The sequence below is a fragment of the Podarcis erhardii genome, assembly GCF_964252035.2.
Source record: "Podarcis erhardii genome assembly, chromosome: 5".
Classification (NCBI taxonomy): domain Eukaryota; kingdom Metazoa; phylum Chordata; class Lepidosauria; order Squamata; family Lacertidae; genus Podarcis; species Podarcis erhardii.
In genome coordinates this window covers 79,299,931-79,317,092 of record NC_138509.1, presented here as the reverse complement: position 1 = coordinate 79,317,092, position 17,162 = coordinate 79,299,931, and the positions used below count along the sequence as shown (strand labels likewise).

The following is a 17,162-nucleotide window of genomic DNA, read 5'->3' as shown; positions in this document are numbered from 1 at the left end:
CAAATATGGAAAATTAAAAAATCATAAATGAATTAGCTCCAGCCAGCAAGGTCACTGTGGATGGGTCAGGGATGGTGGAATCTGTAGCTGAAGGGCATCTGCAGAACTGCCATATTGTTTGCCCTTGGCTTAGGCTTTTAGAATCCTGGACCAGATTGAAACGTTAACTCTCCACACTTTTCTTTCAGTGGTACAAAGGCTTTCTATCGAAAAGCTGTTCCCCCTCATAGTAGTGATGATTAAGCTATGTAAACTCATTAGGCATGTTTGATTAATAAAACTTATGTTCTGCGTGGTATAATGAAGTGGCAGAATATTTGCAACAGTTTTTGGCAATTGGCCTAATTTAGAGTTAAGTGGTTACTTCTTTTTCTTCCATGCTTGATTAAAAAAAAAGAAAGGCTTACTACCAGTGTGGCTTTGGATCAAAAAATTCCCTCGCCTTCACGGTCTCATCACAGCCGTCATAGTTGCAATGTCTAGTGGTTCACAAAAATGGCACTGCAAAAGGAACAAAAGCATGGGTGGTGGTGGTTTAAAATGTCAGCTTATGGATGAGGCCAGCAAGTCTATTATCCTGTTGTCATAGTGGCCAATCAGATGCTTACCTTGGTTTACCGTTCCGGAAATCCGTTCCAAAACCAAAGCATTCCAAAACCAAGGCGTGCTTTCCCATAGAATGTAATGCAAAATGGATTAATCCATTCCAAACTTTTAAAAACAACCTCTAAAACAGCAATTTAACATGAGTTTTACTATCTAATGAGACCATTGATCCATAAAATGAAAGCAATAAACAATGTACTGCAGTCACACAATCAATCAATCAATCAATCAGTAGCTGAACTGCGTTCCACACAGTCATAAAAACAAAACAAAAAGAGCCCCAAAAACAAAAATGCAAAATTAATAGCAAAAACAGACAGACCTCAGTGTAATACTCAAAAAGGAAGTGTGGCACTCAAATTGGAAGCATAACACTCAAATCGGAAGCATAACACTCAAAACGGAGCACGTTTGTCTTCTGAAAAAAGTTTGCAAACCGGAACACTTACTTCCAGGTTTGCAGTGTTTGGGTTCCATGTTGTTTGAGTATCAAGGCATTTGAGAAGCAAGGTACCACTGTATAGGGAACCTGCAAGCAGGAACTGGGTGCAACAGCACTTTGCACTCCTGCAGTTTCTAAACTGGCTTAGTGGGCCCATGCAAGCTCCTATTCCTTCAGCTCCAGCCCCTAAACTTGCAGTGATGCTGACCTACCTTACAGGATGGCTGTTGGAAGGCATATTGACACAGGGCAGGCAAACTGCTTTGCACCGTTTGAAATGTGCTACATTGACACCCGGCGTTAGGATAACGAAATCATAGTCAGGCAGTGTCCTTGCACAAGAGACAAGTTGTTCAGTGTCCTCAGACTAGGGATGGAGGAATCTGTTTATTTCTGGTCTGTGACCCTTTTGTATGGGTTCACCCCTTTTTCTGCATTAATTTGTTAATTTTAAATCTGCACTAAGTCTTGGATTTAAATACATATTTTAAAATGCATTGTTCCGCCTGGCCTTTGGTTTGGACTCGGTCTGACCCTTATGTTTCCCTCCCCTTATGCTCTTGATTTATCATCAACTTTAAAATGAGGCTGCATTTTAAATTGCATTTTAACCTGTATTTTAAATTGGTTTTTCTTTTTCTTCTCCACCCCCCTCTTTCCCCCCATTATGTTTTTACTGTGATTTTATTGGTGTTAGCTGCCCTGAGCCTGGCTCTGGCCAGGGAGGGTGGGGTATAAATAAAATTTATTATTATTATTATTATTATTATTATTATTATTATCAATTGTATTTCAACATTATTGTTTTTTTGAAGGCAAAATCTTCACCGGAGCATTTAGGAAGTGCAAAAGCCGACGGACGGCTTACGTTCTGATCTGCACATTTGTCTAGGAGGTGTGGATCCAGTCAGTTCATATCAGCGTTCAGAAAGCATACATTTCCTCAAGCATCCCAAACCCAGTCTGAGAACACTCTGAGGCTGTTTTGGACCTCATGGACAGCGTTTGGCTCTTGGCTGTCAGCTGACTTCAGTGCCCAGGCAGGCTGGCGCTGCCACCTAAAGAATGCCCTTGAACCACAGAGCTCTGTCTGTCAGGCTTACAGTGCAAAAAGGAAACTCTGTGGCCTAGGAAGTGAGGAACTGGATTTTGACCGAGGCAGAAAACATGGCTCAAAACATACATGGCTCAAAACATACGTGGAACACTCTGGAGAACTATTATAACCCCCATAAAGTCACACCTATCACCAGTGTCCTGTGTCTTATGATATTGCTATTTAAAAAGGTATTCTGATATTAACTGTAAGCTCCCCTGGAAGGCTTTGTATTCTGAAAGGTAGGATATTAACGATCAATGGCTACCAGCTACAATGGTTATGGCATACCGCCACTGTCAGACACAATACGCCTCTTGCTGGAGGGGAGAGGGCTCTTGTGTTTGGGTCTTGCTTACGGGTTTCCCACAAGCATCTGGTTGGCCACTGTGAGAACAGGATGCTGGACTAGATGGGCCTTTGGTCTGATCCCACAGTTGGGATGCATCCAAAGAAACGGGGGCAAATGGCAGGTCCCCAGCTGGCTCTGGCCGGCAGCCGGGCAATGTCCGAGCTTCAGAAACCTTTGGAAGCTGAGCACTCAAGCCAGCAGAGAAAAAGACTCTTCACAACAGAAGGGCAGATAGAGGGTGTAAAGCGTATTTACAGGCGTTTTATTCAGCATCAGGACAAAGGGAAAAACATGTCTTCTCCCCTTCGTGTCCAAGCAAACAGCTTAAGCAAAAGCTATACACACAACGGAAGTTCCCAGCAAGCTGTGCTGGAATGTAAACAGACGTGTGACATACAACAACTCCACACATCTGTTAAGGTGGAACAGAATATTGTAACACCCACAAGGCTCTTTATTGGTAGATTTCACAATTGTATTCAGGGAAGCCATGAACTTTAGAAACAAAAGTTCACGTTGCTTTCAGAGATTTCAAAGCAGGGTTGGTTAAAGCTGCTATAAGAAGCATACAGATTTCCTGCATTGTAGGCAGTGTTAGAAACTCAAGATGCATAGACTATGCACTAAATGGCACCTTAAACCTAGGTTACGGTTGCCACAATGGAATGTCTAGGCACCATTTTTTATTATTTACAAGATTACGAAGCTAAAAATGAATTGTGTATATCACCAGCACTATGGAGATTATAGTCTTCATTATAGTTCTTCATCCAGAGATCTCCACCTTGTTGCAATTGGCCCGGGGAATTCTGGGTAGGGGTTTGGACTAGATGACCACCAGGGACCCGTACAACTCTATGATTCTATGGAAAATGTTCTGTCTCAAGACTGGGGAAAGTGTAACAGAATAAATGGAAATGATGGCAGGGAGAAAAGAAGCTCAGGTACATAGGCACAAATAATTCCATGGATAGACAGTCGCAAGCGTATGTCCTTCTATGTTTTGTTATATAATAGGCCCCCAAAGTAGAATAACAACCGACAGCTTCCTGCTGCTAGGGGGTAAGCTGAATTATAGTCTAGATATTAGCACTGCACTTTGGGATTTAGATAAAGTGCACTCTCAGAAGGAAAAAAAGAAAAGAATAAATAGCATTAGCTGTGGATCCTCGGAGCGCAAGTTACAGTTCGCTAGCAGAGACCGATCAGGGGCTGATGGGAACTGAAGTCCAACAGGACTTTAGGCTCCTCATCTCTACCCCAAAGAATTCAGTGTAATACGTCTTTCATCTGCACAACAACCCAGTGAGGAAGGGTTAGGCTGATGATGACTGGCTTCACAGGTGGGTAGGGATTTGAACCCGAGTCTTTCAGGGTGAAATCCAGTACTCATAACTACCGTATTTTTTGCTCTATAAGACGCACATTTTTCCTCCTAAAAAGTAAGGGGAAATGTGAGTGCGTCTTATGGAGCGAATGGTGCTGCACAGAGAGGTAGAGCTGCGCAGCGCCCCTTCAGCGAAGCGGGAGGAGGAATGGAGCCCCTTCTGTTCCTCCTCCCGCTTTGTTGAAGGAGTGCTGCGGCAGCTCTACCTCTCTGCGCAGCGCCTGTCCTGCAAAGCTGGAGGAGGAACAGAAGGGACTCCTTCTGTTCCTCCGCCGGCTTCGCGGAGATGTGCCTGTCCTGGAAGCCGGAGGAGGAACAGAAGGGTCTCCTTCTGTTCCTTCTCCAGCTTCGCTCCAGAGAGGGAGAACTGTGCAGCGCCCCTTCAGCGACGTGCCATCCTGGCTTCTGCCTTAGCCCTGCACAGCCTCTTTGGGCAGGGGGAACCTTCATCCTGCTGCCCTGAAGAGGCTTGGTGCGGTTATCCCAGAAGCCAGAACAGCCACACGGTATCCCAGAAGTCAGATCCCTCTTGCTGTTCTGGCTTCTGGGATTCAGAATAATTTTTTCTTGTTTTCCTCCTCCCAAAATTAGGTGTGCTTTAAGGTCTGGTGCGTCTTTTGGGGCGAAAAATACGGTGATGGACCTCACTGGCACATGCTAAGCAATATGTCACCCGCTTTCCTGTGGCAGGATCCCACAATTCACTGCTTAATGTTTGGGTCAAGGGTTGGGCAACGTCAGACCTGGGGGCCAAATATGGCCCTTCAAGCCCCTCTCTCTGGCCCCCTGGGCCCTCAATAGGCAGGTCCCTTCCCTATCCACACCCCCACTTGCCCTGCTTGGTATCCTCCTTGAGTGTTTTTACCTGGCCTTTGAACTCTGATAATGCTTCCTGCTTGCCTAAAAGGAGAATAGAACCATGTGTGTATGTAGGAATTTAGACTATTGTACAAAGTTGGAAGCAACATTAATTGCTCCATCCACCTTCGCATCTGGCCCTGCGTGCCGCTAGCACATGCCCCCCAGAAGATCTCTCAGAAGGGAATCAGTGTTTGAAACTCAGATGTATAAGCTAGGCGCCAAATAGCTCCTTAAACCATGGTTGCGGTTGCCAAAACGGAATGTCTAGTTGCCATTTTGGGGCAAGGCAGCTATAAAGTTTTATTTTGCAAGTGATGGACTGATTGATTCTTGGTTAAACATATGGCTAGTTCAGTGACAACCGTGATCTAAGTTAAGGATGTTGAGAACTGAAAGGAAGAATAGTCACTTGATCCGGGGACCGTCCACATATCTATTGTTATATGTGGATTGGCTGCATTGGCTCCCAGTACGTTTCCAAGCACAATTCAAAGTGTTGGTGCTGACCTTTAAAGCCCTAAACGGCCTTGGTCCTGTATACCTGAAGGAGCGTCTCCACCCACATCGTTCAACCCGGACACTGAGATCCAGCGCAAAGGGCCTTCTGGCGGTTCCCTCATTGTGAGAAGTGAGGTTACAGGGAACCAGGCAGAGGGCCTTCTCGGTAATGGCGCCCGCCCTGTGGAACACCCTCCCTTCAGATGTGAAGGAAATAAGTAGCTATCCTATCTTTAAAAGACATCTGAAGGCAGCCCTGTTCAGGGAAGTTTTTAATATTTAATGATGTATTGTTTTTAACACTCGATTGGAAGCCGCCCAGAGTGGCTGGGGAAACTCAGCCAGATGGGCGGGGTATAAATAATAAATTATTATTATTATTATTATTATTATTATTATTATTAGCCTGTTCCAATCTCTTTTTCTTAATGGCAACTGCTCCTGCTCAGGCTGCACAGAAAAAGCATTTTGGTTCCAGAAATTCATTTTCTGATAAAATAAAATATAACGGATAGAATTCTACAAGGTGGGGGTATTAGTGTGTGAAAACAGTTCAGATCCAAGAATCTCCAGATGGTGGAGATGTCAGGCTCCATCCTGGTACCCAGGCATCTTCACTTGGTCACAAGTGGTCGAAAGCCACCTGCAAAATGCACCTGGCACCTGGCTAATTTCGACCAGCAAAGGGAATGTGAAAAAAGTTTCCCACCTCTGGTCTGGATAAAATATGAAATGGGTTTTTTGGGGGGAAAGAGCCATGTCATAGCTAGTATCCAAAGTTATCGGGTATCATTTATTCAGGAAGCCAGCTGCTTCCCCACTCTCGGTGCTAGATAAAATATGCCTTGTTTAGGCATCCTTTCCAATGTGTGCTTTTATTTTTATTTTTATGGCTGCTTTGTAACTTTGCTGTCGATGCTGCATAGTGCTTTTATTTCTGTCGTTCTCCAGATCCGGTCTACAGGTCTGCTGTGGACCTGAAAGGAAGAAAATATATAATATTTCAGTAAATACCCCCCTGGGATTTGTGGCGCCGCTTGCCAGTGAATTAAATTTTCTGATTGTTTGGACATTTCATTGTTACTGAATTTTGTTGGATTTGTGCCTCCGGCCTTCATGTTGTTCATACCACTTTAGGTATTTAATTTAGAAGTACAGTTTAGCTTCCTTTTTTAATAATTACACTTCCATTGTTGGGCAGTGCTCTTTAGGACTGATCTAATCTTCCCTTCATTTGAATGATGGTAACATTAATAATTCTATAAAAGCCAGTCACTGTAAACCTGCTTTTCCCTCTGGGATTGTAATTTTTAAGGGTTGCGTTTTAAAAAGGAAAAAAAATAATGCATTAGGCCTCTAATGGAAGAGCATCTCCTCGGCTTGTAAAATCAAAGTTTGTTTCCATTTGTAATTCTGCAGCAAATAGCAGTTTGTTATACTATTTTTCTCTCTGGTTATGTAAGTGCGATTACGTGCATATCCACCATAACTCCAAGGTGTTTTCCCTGGTCAAATTTTAACAGCTCAGTATGTGCAAAATTAGAGGTGTGTGTCCCCCCCTTTAACTTGCTGTATATTGAACCACATTTGCCACTTTTGTTGTCTATTCACCCAACTTGGAGAGGCTCTTTTCTGAGATGCTCAAGAAATCTTTCGGCAAGAAGAATTGTGGGATAAGAGAAGTCTTGGGAGACCTCATATATCTTCCTAAGGTGACAGCCAGTGTTTATTTGTGCCAATCATTTATTTCAACCACTCTCAGAGTATGACTTAGCTGGATCTTGCCCTTATGAGCAGCAGCACACAGTGGCTGCATTTGGTTGATCAAATCCTGGCTAAATTAACTAGGAAGTGCATGAGGTTTGTTCACTTGCACACAACCCCATTGCTCCTTCCTGCATCAAGCAGTAAAACAAACCATGAAGTTATAGCGAACCATAGTTTCCCATTATCTGTGAACAGGGAACCATGGTGAAGCAGGAACTGAATACAATCTCTTTCAAAGAGAAGCTGATGTATGCTGCCTACTCTAATAAAATGTTCTTGTTCTCTAGAGTTGTTTCTTCTTAACACAAGGTTGTGGCTGCCACTCGGCTCATGTCAGTGGCTTTCCACTATCCTTGTCGATGGGCATTTATTTCGGAACCTTTTGTAAGTGAGAATGAAATGCATCATGAACTGCAATTTCTTGACTTTGCTGTTGAAAATGAAGTTTTTATAAGTTAACTTGGAGGCAATAGTCTCCTCTTGTAGTTACTCCCCAGCACTAATATTCCATGGCAATTCCACCATTGCAAACGCAGGTTCCATGTTGCCAGTGGTAGACCTGTTCTCCATAGCCATTGATGGACAAACCTATGGACACATGCACCATAGGTTGTGTACCACTGTGGTTTGGGGAAATGAATCTATTTTATTGTGATGCCTGACAAAGTCTACTGCATGGGGAGGCAAACTAAGGCCTGGGGGTTGGATCCGGCCCAATTGCCTTCTAAATCTGGCTTGTGGATGGTTCAGGAATTAGCGTGTTTTTATATGAGTAGAATGTGTGCTTTTATTTAAAATGCATCTCTGGGTTATATGTGGGGTATTCCCCCCCGCCAAATATAGTCCGGCCCCCCACAAGGTCTGAGAGACAGTGGACCGGCCCCCTGCTGAAAAAGTTTGCTGACCCCTGGTCTACTGATCCTTCTGTTTATTTCATTCCCTCTGCGATAATGTGCTCCATGCACTCGTTGCTCTTTGTTTCTTTATTGTTTGAATGCTGCTGGTTTTGAAAACTCAAAAACAATCTTTTTTTTTTTAAAAAAAGAGCAATGCTCTTTCCTAATTCCTCTTTCAGCTGCGTTTTCTTGGGTCAGATTAATTCTACTGAATTTGACGTCTACCCAGATCCCTTGGAAAAGCTCAGTTTTTCTGCATTCTCTCTCTTTGTGTGTCTTGGTGGTTTGGGTGGTGGTGGGGGCCATGACCAGAGTGGGTGGTGTCCACAGCAATTGCTTAAAAAAAATCAAAATCTACTCACAGGCCTAAAAAGGCACGTGACTGCTGGTCTGAGTCAGTACTATGGGGGAATGAATTCATGGTACCCAGAGCACTTGCAGGACCTTGGAGAGTTCCCGTGTTTCGTTTTGCATTCTTGGGTCTTGTGGGATTGGGGAGATGGGAGTACAGTGGTACCTCGGGTTAAGTACTTAATTCGTTCTGGAGTTCCGTTCTTAACCTGAAACTGTTCTTAACCTGAAGCACCACTTTAGCTAATGGGGCCTCCTGCTGCTGCCACGCCGCCACCGCACGATTTCTGTTCTTATCCTGAAGCAAAGTTCTTAACCCGAGGTACTATTTCTGGGTTAGCAGAGTCTGTAACCTGAAGCGTATGTAACCCGAGGTACCACTGTACCACAGAACACTCCCCAAATGAGAAATGATTTTTTAAAATGTATCTATATCATCTATATCTATATCTATATCTATATCTATATCTATATCAAAAGAAATTATAAGGGTTTCTAGATCCAATTCGCAAGACGGGCAGGCGCAAAGAAGGAGGCCTGTCTGACTGAGCAAGTTCTAGAATTGGGTGTGGAAAATAAATAAAATGAGAGCTGTTATTTTTCAAGACATACTGAAAGGAGGCTATATGCCAAGCATTCAACATGCATATTTAACTAAATGGTGGAACCCTTTGTTTCCCCCACCCAATGGGGGTTTTGACCCACAAACCAGGGATTTTATGCTGTGAGATTGTCAGGGAACTGCCATCGGAGCCAGAGGTGGAGGGAAGGCTCCAGAGCGATGCCGGAGAGGGTCCCAGCAGGGAGAGAGGCAGCCCATCTGCTGGGGAAGGAAATCAGCGTAACACCAGGGGTGAAGGGGGGCAGATGGGGGAATCGGAGAGAGGGCTCCAGGACTCTTCACCAGAGACCAGTGGGGAGAGCATGGGTACTCCGCTGCCCACACCCTCCCTGCGCAGAAGACTTCCATGCAGGGAGAGTAGGCGGAGACTTGGCGTCAAAGAACTTCTTTGCTGGAAGAAGTTCAAGAAATGCCCACTGACGGATTCTGCCAGCGATTGAGACAGCCATGGATGGGTGGCTGTCCGGACAGAAAGGGTTCACCCAGGTAACTCAGCCAGGTGTGGCGACGACTTACGCACGAGCAACCCCCTAGAACCATTACAGAGATGAATGGTTCACAGGATGAGGAGGCTCTGGCTCCATCCTTGAGCAGAAGGGGGGAGGAGGAGAAAGGGGAAGGTTTGGATGAGGGATTGTTGGTTTGCTTTGTTTTTCTTCTTGTTTTTATTATGCATTGTGTGTTCAGATTTTATTTTGATGCTGCGAACCACCCTGAGATCTTTGGATTACAGGTTACAGACGCTTCAGGTTACAGACTCTGCTAACCCAGAAATAGTACCTTGGGTTAAGAACTTTGCTTCAGGATGAGAACAGAAATCATGCAGCGGTGGCACAGCGGCAGCGGGAGGCCCCATTAGCTAAAGTAGTGCTTCAGGTTAAGAACAGTTTCAGGTTAAGAACAGACCTCCAGAACGAATTAAGTTCTTAACCCGAGGTACCACTGTATAGCAGTTTACACACACACACACACACACACACACACACACTTTAATGTGCCAATGTGTTTTCAAGGTTGCAGAGAATATGTGTGTTTTGAAGCTACCACCAAAGTCCAAGGAATTCCTGTTTTTGGATTGTTTGCTGCCGTCCTCTGATGCTCCCTTTGCACGCTGTAAACCAGGCCCACTTGAATTTTATTACAGTTGCAGCCTTTGCATTATTCAAAGAGAGGCATAAACTGCTTAGAAACGGGCCTTTGGCTCGGAAACAGGCTGCAGAGGGGTCAGTGTCACACAGCCGTGTTATCCGAGCGACTCAGTAATACCAAGGGTCTGTACCAAGGCAATCTCAGGATGTTAAAAGACCTCATTTTACACAGGGATAAATAACAAGCAGAAGGTGGTATTGGCTGCTGCTGCTGCCACGCAGATTAGAGGGCTCTTTGGACATAAGGCCGTGTGTGGGCTACTACTCAGACTCGCAGCTTAGCGGTCCCAGTCCGGCAGCTTTTGATTTGCTCAGCGCCGCAAAGCGTCGCTTTGGGCTGCGGAATAAATATCATCGGCCTGTTTTGAGAAGCTTCTGAGCAACATCTGGACTCCTTGCTCTCCAATGGCGTCTTCTCTGGCTTCAGAGGTCTACCATGTGGTGGGAAGCGTGGGAACTTCACAAGTTTGCCGCTTGGCTCAAATGGGTTGGTATCTCTTTCAGAGTTTCAGATTCAACGTGCTCCCTTTGCAACAGAGAACCGGAAGACAGGCAGGGCAGGTGGCAGCAGCAGGATGTCACTGTCAGGTGTGATTCCCACCCTATTTATTTCGACAGATGCTGCTGGCGCTCCGATCTGTTTTTGTTTTTAAAAGATTATTTGAAATGTTTGCGTGATTAGTTGGGGCTTGCTGCTGGGCTGATTCCATTTAAATAGCAAATACTAATTGTTTGGTATCCTATGCTTTTGCGCGATTCATTCCTAAATAGCAAGATTCGTCTATTGGTTTTAGTTTGACTGTCGTTCAAAAACAGCTGTTTTGATTTGCTAAATAAAACGGCTGCAGCTGAACCCTAATTTACGCTCGCTTGGAAGTATGCCACACTGTATTCAAGGGAATGGACTGTAGGTAAGAATATAAAGGATTGTCGCTATGTGGTCTGGTTTTATGTAGTGTTTGTTAGCGACTAAGTCCCTCCTAAACAGAGATCACAGAATTGCCACTTTCTTGCTTAAAAAGGAGAATGGCTTAGCTTTGATTTTAGGGTTCACACAGTTACGGAGTAGTTTGAGGACGTTTGTTCTCCATTGTTTAAGAGGGCAGGGGTAGAGCCAAAGGGTGGAAACTGCAGGGACGCAGATTTTCTCTAAACAACCAGCTGAATTTCCTAAATTGCCTTGGGAAGTGGTGGGCTATCCTTCCCTGGAAGGGTTGTTGCTCACTGTTTGTTGTTGTTGTTGTGTCAGACTCTTCGTGACCCCATGGACCAGAGCACGCCAGGCACTCCTGTCTTCCACTGCCTCCCGCAGTTTGGTCAAACTCATGCTGGTAGCTTTGAGAACACTGTCCAGCCATCTCGTCCTCTGTCGTCCCCTTCTCCTTGTGCCCTCCATCTTTCCCAACATCAGGGTCTTTTCCAGGGAGTCTTCTCTTCTCATGAGGTGGCCAAAGTATTGGAGCCTCAGCTTCATGATCTGTCCTTCCAGTGAGCACTCGGGGCTGATTTCCTTAAGAAGGGAGAGGTTTGATCTTCTTGCAGTCCATGGGACTCTCAAGAGTCTCCTCCAGCACCATAATTCAAAAGCATCAATTCTTCGGCGATCAGCCTTCTTTATGGTCCAGCTTTCACTTTCATACATCACTACTGGGAAAACCATAGCTTTTACTATATGGACCTTTGTTGGCAAGGTGATGTCTCTGCTTTTTAAGATGCTATCTAGGGTTGTCATTGCTTTTCTCCCATTGCTCACTGTTAGAGCATCTGTTTTCCATGCAGGGTGTTTATGACAGCTCCAGGTAGGACTGGAAGAGATCCCTGGCGGAAACCTTGGAGAGCTGCTGCCAGTCAGTGTAGACAGTACTCAGCTAGATGTACCAATGGTCTGACTCAGGATAAGTTAGCTTCCTATGACCCACAAACTGCTGGGATAGGTCAGTTGGTTGGGGCATGGTGCTGATAATGCCAAGGTTGCAGGTTTGATTCCCATATGGGACAACTGCATAGCCCTGCATTGCAGGCAGTTGGACTAGATGATCCTCGGGATTCCTTCCAACTCTACAATTCTGTGATTCTTCCATGACCCTAAGCAGAGACTGAGTGGTCATCTGTTGGGCTGCTGTAGTTCAATCTTGTACTGTGGATTCTGCTTTGAGTAGGGAGTTGGACTACAGTAGAATCAGTTTGATTCCCTCCCCTCTTTCTTTTTCCTTTCTCCTCCTGTGAAGAGGCTGCATCCTAATGTTTTAATGTTGTATTTTAATCTTGTTTTTTAAATTATATTTTAATCAACTTGTTTTTATTATTGGTTGTTAGCTGCCCTGAGCCCGGTCTTGGCTGGGGAGGGTGGGGTATAAATAAATTTATTATTATTATTATTATTATTATTATTATTATACCTCTGGTTATGTACCGTCTTCCTTGTGAATGCTTCAGGTAATGAGCTCCGCTAGCCCAGAAGCGAACTTTGCCCCGGGAAGCCACACACCGGAGGCACGCACACAGTGGGAGGCCCCATTAGGGAAAGCGCACCTCAGGTTAAGAACAGACCTCTGGTTTCATGTTAAGAACGGACCTCTGGAACAAATTAAGTTTGTAACCGGAGGTACGGGCTCTCCAGAATCCCTTCTGACTAACTCTAATGCTAAGGTCCCAGAGGATGGGACCAGATTTCTATGGCCATGGTTTTGTTTGTAGCAGGATGTTCCATTGTCAGGCAATTTTTGATAATGCACTCCCAGAATAGAAGTGCAGACTAAAATAGGCTTTTGTTAGGCTTTCAAAAGTTAGAAGATTTGCTTACCTCTAACCTCCATATATATCTGCAGGCATAGCCAGATTATAGATTAAAGCCCTGTGTTACTTAGCTGAGTCCTTGTTGAAAATATAATTTTTGAGTCACCAGTCGTTTCCTGTCATTTGCAGAACAGAAAAGCAACAACCGCATTTCTGTATGTACTCACGATTTTTGCCCCCCCCCTTGAAAATCTAACAAAAAATAACAAGCTCCACACATGTGGATTTCATTCACACACATATATGAACGATATCACAATTTGGTTTTTGTATAAGTGACTGTCATTTTCAGATGCACATACATGTGTATTATATACCAAATGTTCTGAAATACTTAAATATGAAACGACAGAGACTGCCTGTTCATGGCTAGAATGTTAATTCCATCATCTAATGCTAGATATTTGTACAAGCCGGTATATGCAAAATTATGTGTTCTTTTCAGTTCCCCTCCCCCTCAAATAAGTGCTACAGCAAGTTGTCTTTATAATACAGATTTTCAAACTTCTTGTTCCTAATTAGGGTTGCATAATCGAAACAAACATCAAGGCAAAACCTGCCATGCCCTAATGGGTTTGTTACTTGGAAATACAGTTTAGCACCAAATAATTTTATATTTTTCTTTTCCTGTAATGAATTCCCATTTGTGATTCCCTCCTTCACCTCCTAAAGAGACTCGATTCCTGGACAGACTTTTCCTTCATGTACCGTTATTCTCTTTTGATAACATAACTCATACATTAGGGCAGTCTTTCCCAGCTTGGTGCCTTTCAGACGTTTTGAACTATAATTCCTTTTCAGTCCCAGCCAGTAGTTCAGGAAAGATGGCTGTTGTGATTCATTCTTATACATTAATGGTTGGGGGAAAATTAATTTTCTTGAACAAATTTGTGTCTTATTTTCCTTTCGGAATGTTACCGGCCAGGCTTGTCTACAAGTAGGTTTTCTGCTGTGGCATGACACAAGTACAATTGTTTGACGAATAAGTGTAACCAGGTCATCTCTGGAAGTTATTATAATGTTTTTGAAGGTTCTGAGTCAAACTTTATGAAACTCTATGAAACTGGTCTCAGAGCGGCTAACAACAGTAAAATAATACAACATGATATAGAAGAATGCTGTAAAACAAGGGCCAGAGTTCATGTAATGCAGGAAATCCGTGAGTCTGCTCTCTTAATACCCCTTTCTTCAAAACCACCATGAATGGGAAACAGTGGTGTTGAGGGAAGTTTGGATTAATCCCTTTCCTTTCCTGGTTTCCCCAACTGACACCATCTTTCCCTTTAGAAAAGCTGCTTTTAGCCCTAGTGGCTAATGACTCATCAGTTCCATTGTCAAACAGCTCTCACAGTTGTGAGATTTCAGCTACTGTTCAACAGGTATCTTCCTTCCTGTAAGTTCAGCCTGTCAGATGGCGTCCTGTCTTTGCGGACAACAGGGAACAAGTCTTTTGCCCTTTTCTATGTGACAGTTTTTCAGGTATTTGAAGAATCTTAACATGTCCCCCCGAGTCTTCTCTTCTTCAGGCTGAGCATAGGCAGTCCCAGTCTTTTCTCATTGGACTTGTTTTCCATGCCACTGACCATCTTAATTGCCATCCTCTGAATCTGTTCTGATTTATAGAAAGCTCTTTCACGTAGCGGATTCTGCACTTAGCTTGTGTAAGAGTCACTCTCTGCTCTTGGAGTTTGAATTGCATGAACAGGGTCACATAAGCAGAGAGAAATGGGAGAGAGTTTATGTACTTATGTTTAAACTTGAACCAAGAGCATATATTGTTAGGGAGAAATGGGTATGTTAAAGGTTTGGCATTTGTGTGTGTATGGGGTAGAGGGAGAAGCACCCTAAAATATTTTCTTGACTTGCCATATCACAGGTGCTGTTTTTATAAATTGGAATTTAAGTTGCCTAAACTGTATAGAGATTAAAACGGGACACTTTAAAAGATTTGTATCGGCAGAAGTAGAAAAGTACCAGAAACCCTTGGATTTACAGTTATGAGATGGGTCATCTGCAGACTATCAGTATTTTGTGGGAAGATTTCAAAAGCATACTGGAAATTTAGGTTTGGAGTACATCTAGGTCCACTATAAGTCTGGATTTTCCTAGACATTACTGGGATTTCAAAGGCAGAAATGACGTCTGGGGGGAATTTCTGAAATGTGGCACTTTGTATTGGATTTTAGGCAAGCCAATCGAAATTTTTGGCGTTTTGGTAAAAAATTGGGTTCATAAAACTTTTGGGTTACTTTCTGAAATATGGCAACCCTAAGTACATTACTCTAGTACAAGTCTGTTTTAAAACACAAACTTTTTGTGGCTAGACAAGTGAAGACTAAATGCCCTGAAACATGTGGAATGAACAGATGATTACAGGAAGGTGTGTGTGTGTGTGTGTGTGCGCGCGTGTGCGCGTCACACACACACCCTGTAAGCAAATCGGGATGAATGCAGGACAAATGCTCAATGCTAGTTATAATTTCTTAAATAGGCTTCATTCTAATGTTACAAATGTTTTCAGAGGCCGATTAATCCCCAGTTTTCCTTCATATCAGATGAAAAATAAAAGGATTATGCAGTATTTATTCTGTTGATAAGCGGTGCAGTAATTACTTAGGCATCAAATCACTCTCTCAGCTATATTTGTTGTGTTCTCTCCCCCCGCCTCCCCTCAGTTGAAAGATGCATGAGTGTAATGCAGTCTGGGACTCAGATGGTTAAACTGAAGAGTGGAGCCAAAGGACTTGTGCGCCTTTTTTACCTCGACGAACACAGGACTTGCATCCGATGGAGGCCATCCAGGAAAAGCGAAAAAGCGAAAAGTAAGTTCTTTCTAAGATGCGTTTTTGTGTGTGCGTCTTTTAGATCTATCCTTTTTTGAATTTGGAAAGGGCAGGTGCATATCCATCACTCCTAGTCCTTTTCATGTGGCCCAAATCCCCTGTCCACTCTTCTCACAATCAAACCCTGTCCCCATGGTTAAGTTTAAGGTAAAGGGTAAAGGGACCCCTGACCATTAGGTCCAGTCGTGACCGACTCTGGGGTTGTGGCGCTCATCTCGCTTTATTGGCCAAGGGAGCCGGCGTACAGCTTCCGGGTCATGTGGCCAGCATGACTAAGCCGCTTCTGGCAAACCAGAGCAGTGCATGGAAATGCCATTTACCTTCCCTCCGGAGTGGTACCTATTTATCTACTTGCACTTTGACGTGCTTTCGAACTGCTAGGTTGGCAGGAGCAAGGACTGAGCAACGGGAGCTCACCCCGTCACGGGGATTCGAACCGCTGACCTTCTGATCGGCAAGCCCTAGGCTCTGTGGTTTAACCCACAGCGCCACCCGCGTCCCTAGCACCATATAAAAGTTAACTATGCTTAAGATTGGCAGGGGGAGGGATGTGGGTAGGGATGTGTGGGATTGCATTAGATCCCAAAGCTCTCTCCTAGTAGTTCAAATACTGGGTACAGTTCTGGGTGCCTCACCTTGAAAAGGATAGTGTACCGACAGCATACGAATCAGCATGGCTAACTTGACCCAATAACACCCCCCCAACCAGAAACAAATCTCACTGCAGCCAACCCAAGACAACCAGCCAAGCCCTAGGCTGCCCCCACAACCTCTCTCACTACCAAGGAAATATAACAAGCGAACAGAAAGAGAACCTACCCAAGTGACGCTGACACAGAACCCCAAACATACCCCAAACAAACAGTAGAAGAATATAAGCTTTACTGCCCCCCTCCCTCTCTGCCCCCCTCTTCCCCCCACCTTATACTGCATACAACACTAATTTCTCACAATAAATGCAACTGATCTGTAGAAAACACAACCTGAAAAAAGAGACAATGCACGTACTTTTGTAAATAATAATAATAACAATAGGTGTAGAGTTGGGAAATGTTGAAAAAAGGGCAACCAAAATTAACAAGGTACGACTGCCCTGTGAGGAAAGATTGCCACGTTTGGATCTTTTTAGTTTAGAACAATGGCAAGGATTAGAGAGATAAAATTGGATATGGAAATATGGAAATATCGTGAGAGGCAGGACTGAGACTTGGAATTGCTTTGATGTTCAGGCTGTGAGCAGTTGCAAAAATTAGAATTAAATTCGAAAGACAATTGGATTTATTTTATTTTATTTTTTATTTTTATTGGATTATGATTTGATGCTAATTGGTTGTTTTTATTGGAAAATTAATAAACGCTCTAACAAAAAAAGAAAAAAAGAAAAATGGCAAGGATGAGGTCCCAACGAAAGATGAATGGCAACTTAAGTTGACAGAATATGCACAACTCACAAATTTAACATATAGAGTAAGAGAACAATAAGAACATATCTTTAAA

At 43.7% G+C, this 17,162-nt stretch overlaps 1 protein-coding gene across 14 annotated transcripts in view; it reads left to right on the top strand.

The window, feature by feature from the left end:
* The window catches only part of PLCH1 (phospholipase C eta 1), a 144,453-nt gene that overhangs the window by 54,671 nt on the left and 72,620 nt on the right, over positions 1-17,162 (top strand). For all 14 annotated transcript variants that reach the window (XM_081862073.1, XM_081862075.1, XM_081862074.1 and 11 more), the window contains one exon: positions 15,498-15,644. In XM_081862073.1, the coding sequence (XP_081718199.1) occupies positions 15,498-15,644 (147 nt within the window). The remainder of the gene's footprint in view (positions 1-15,497; positions 15,645-17,162) is intronic.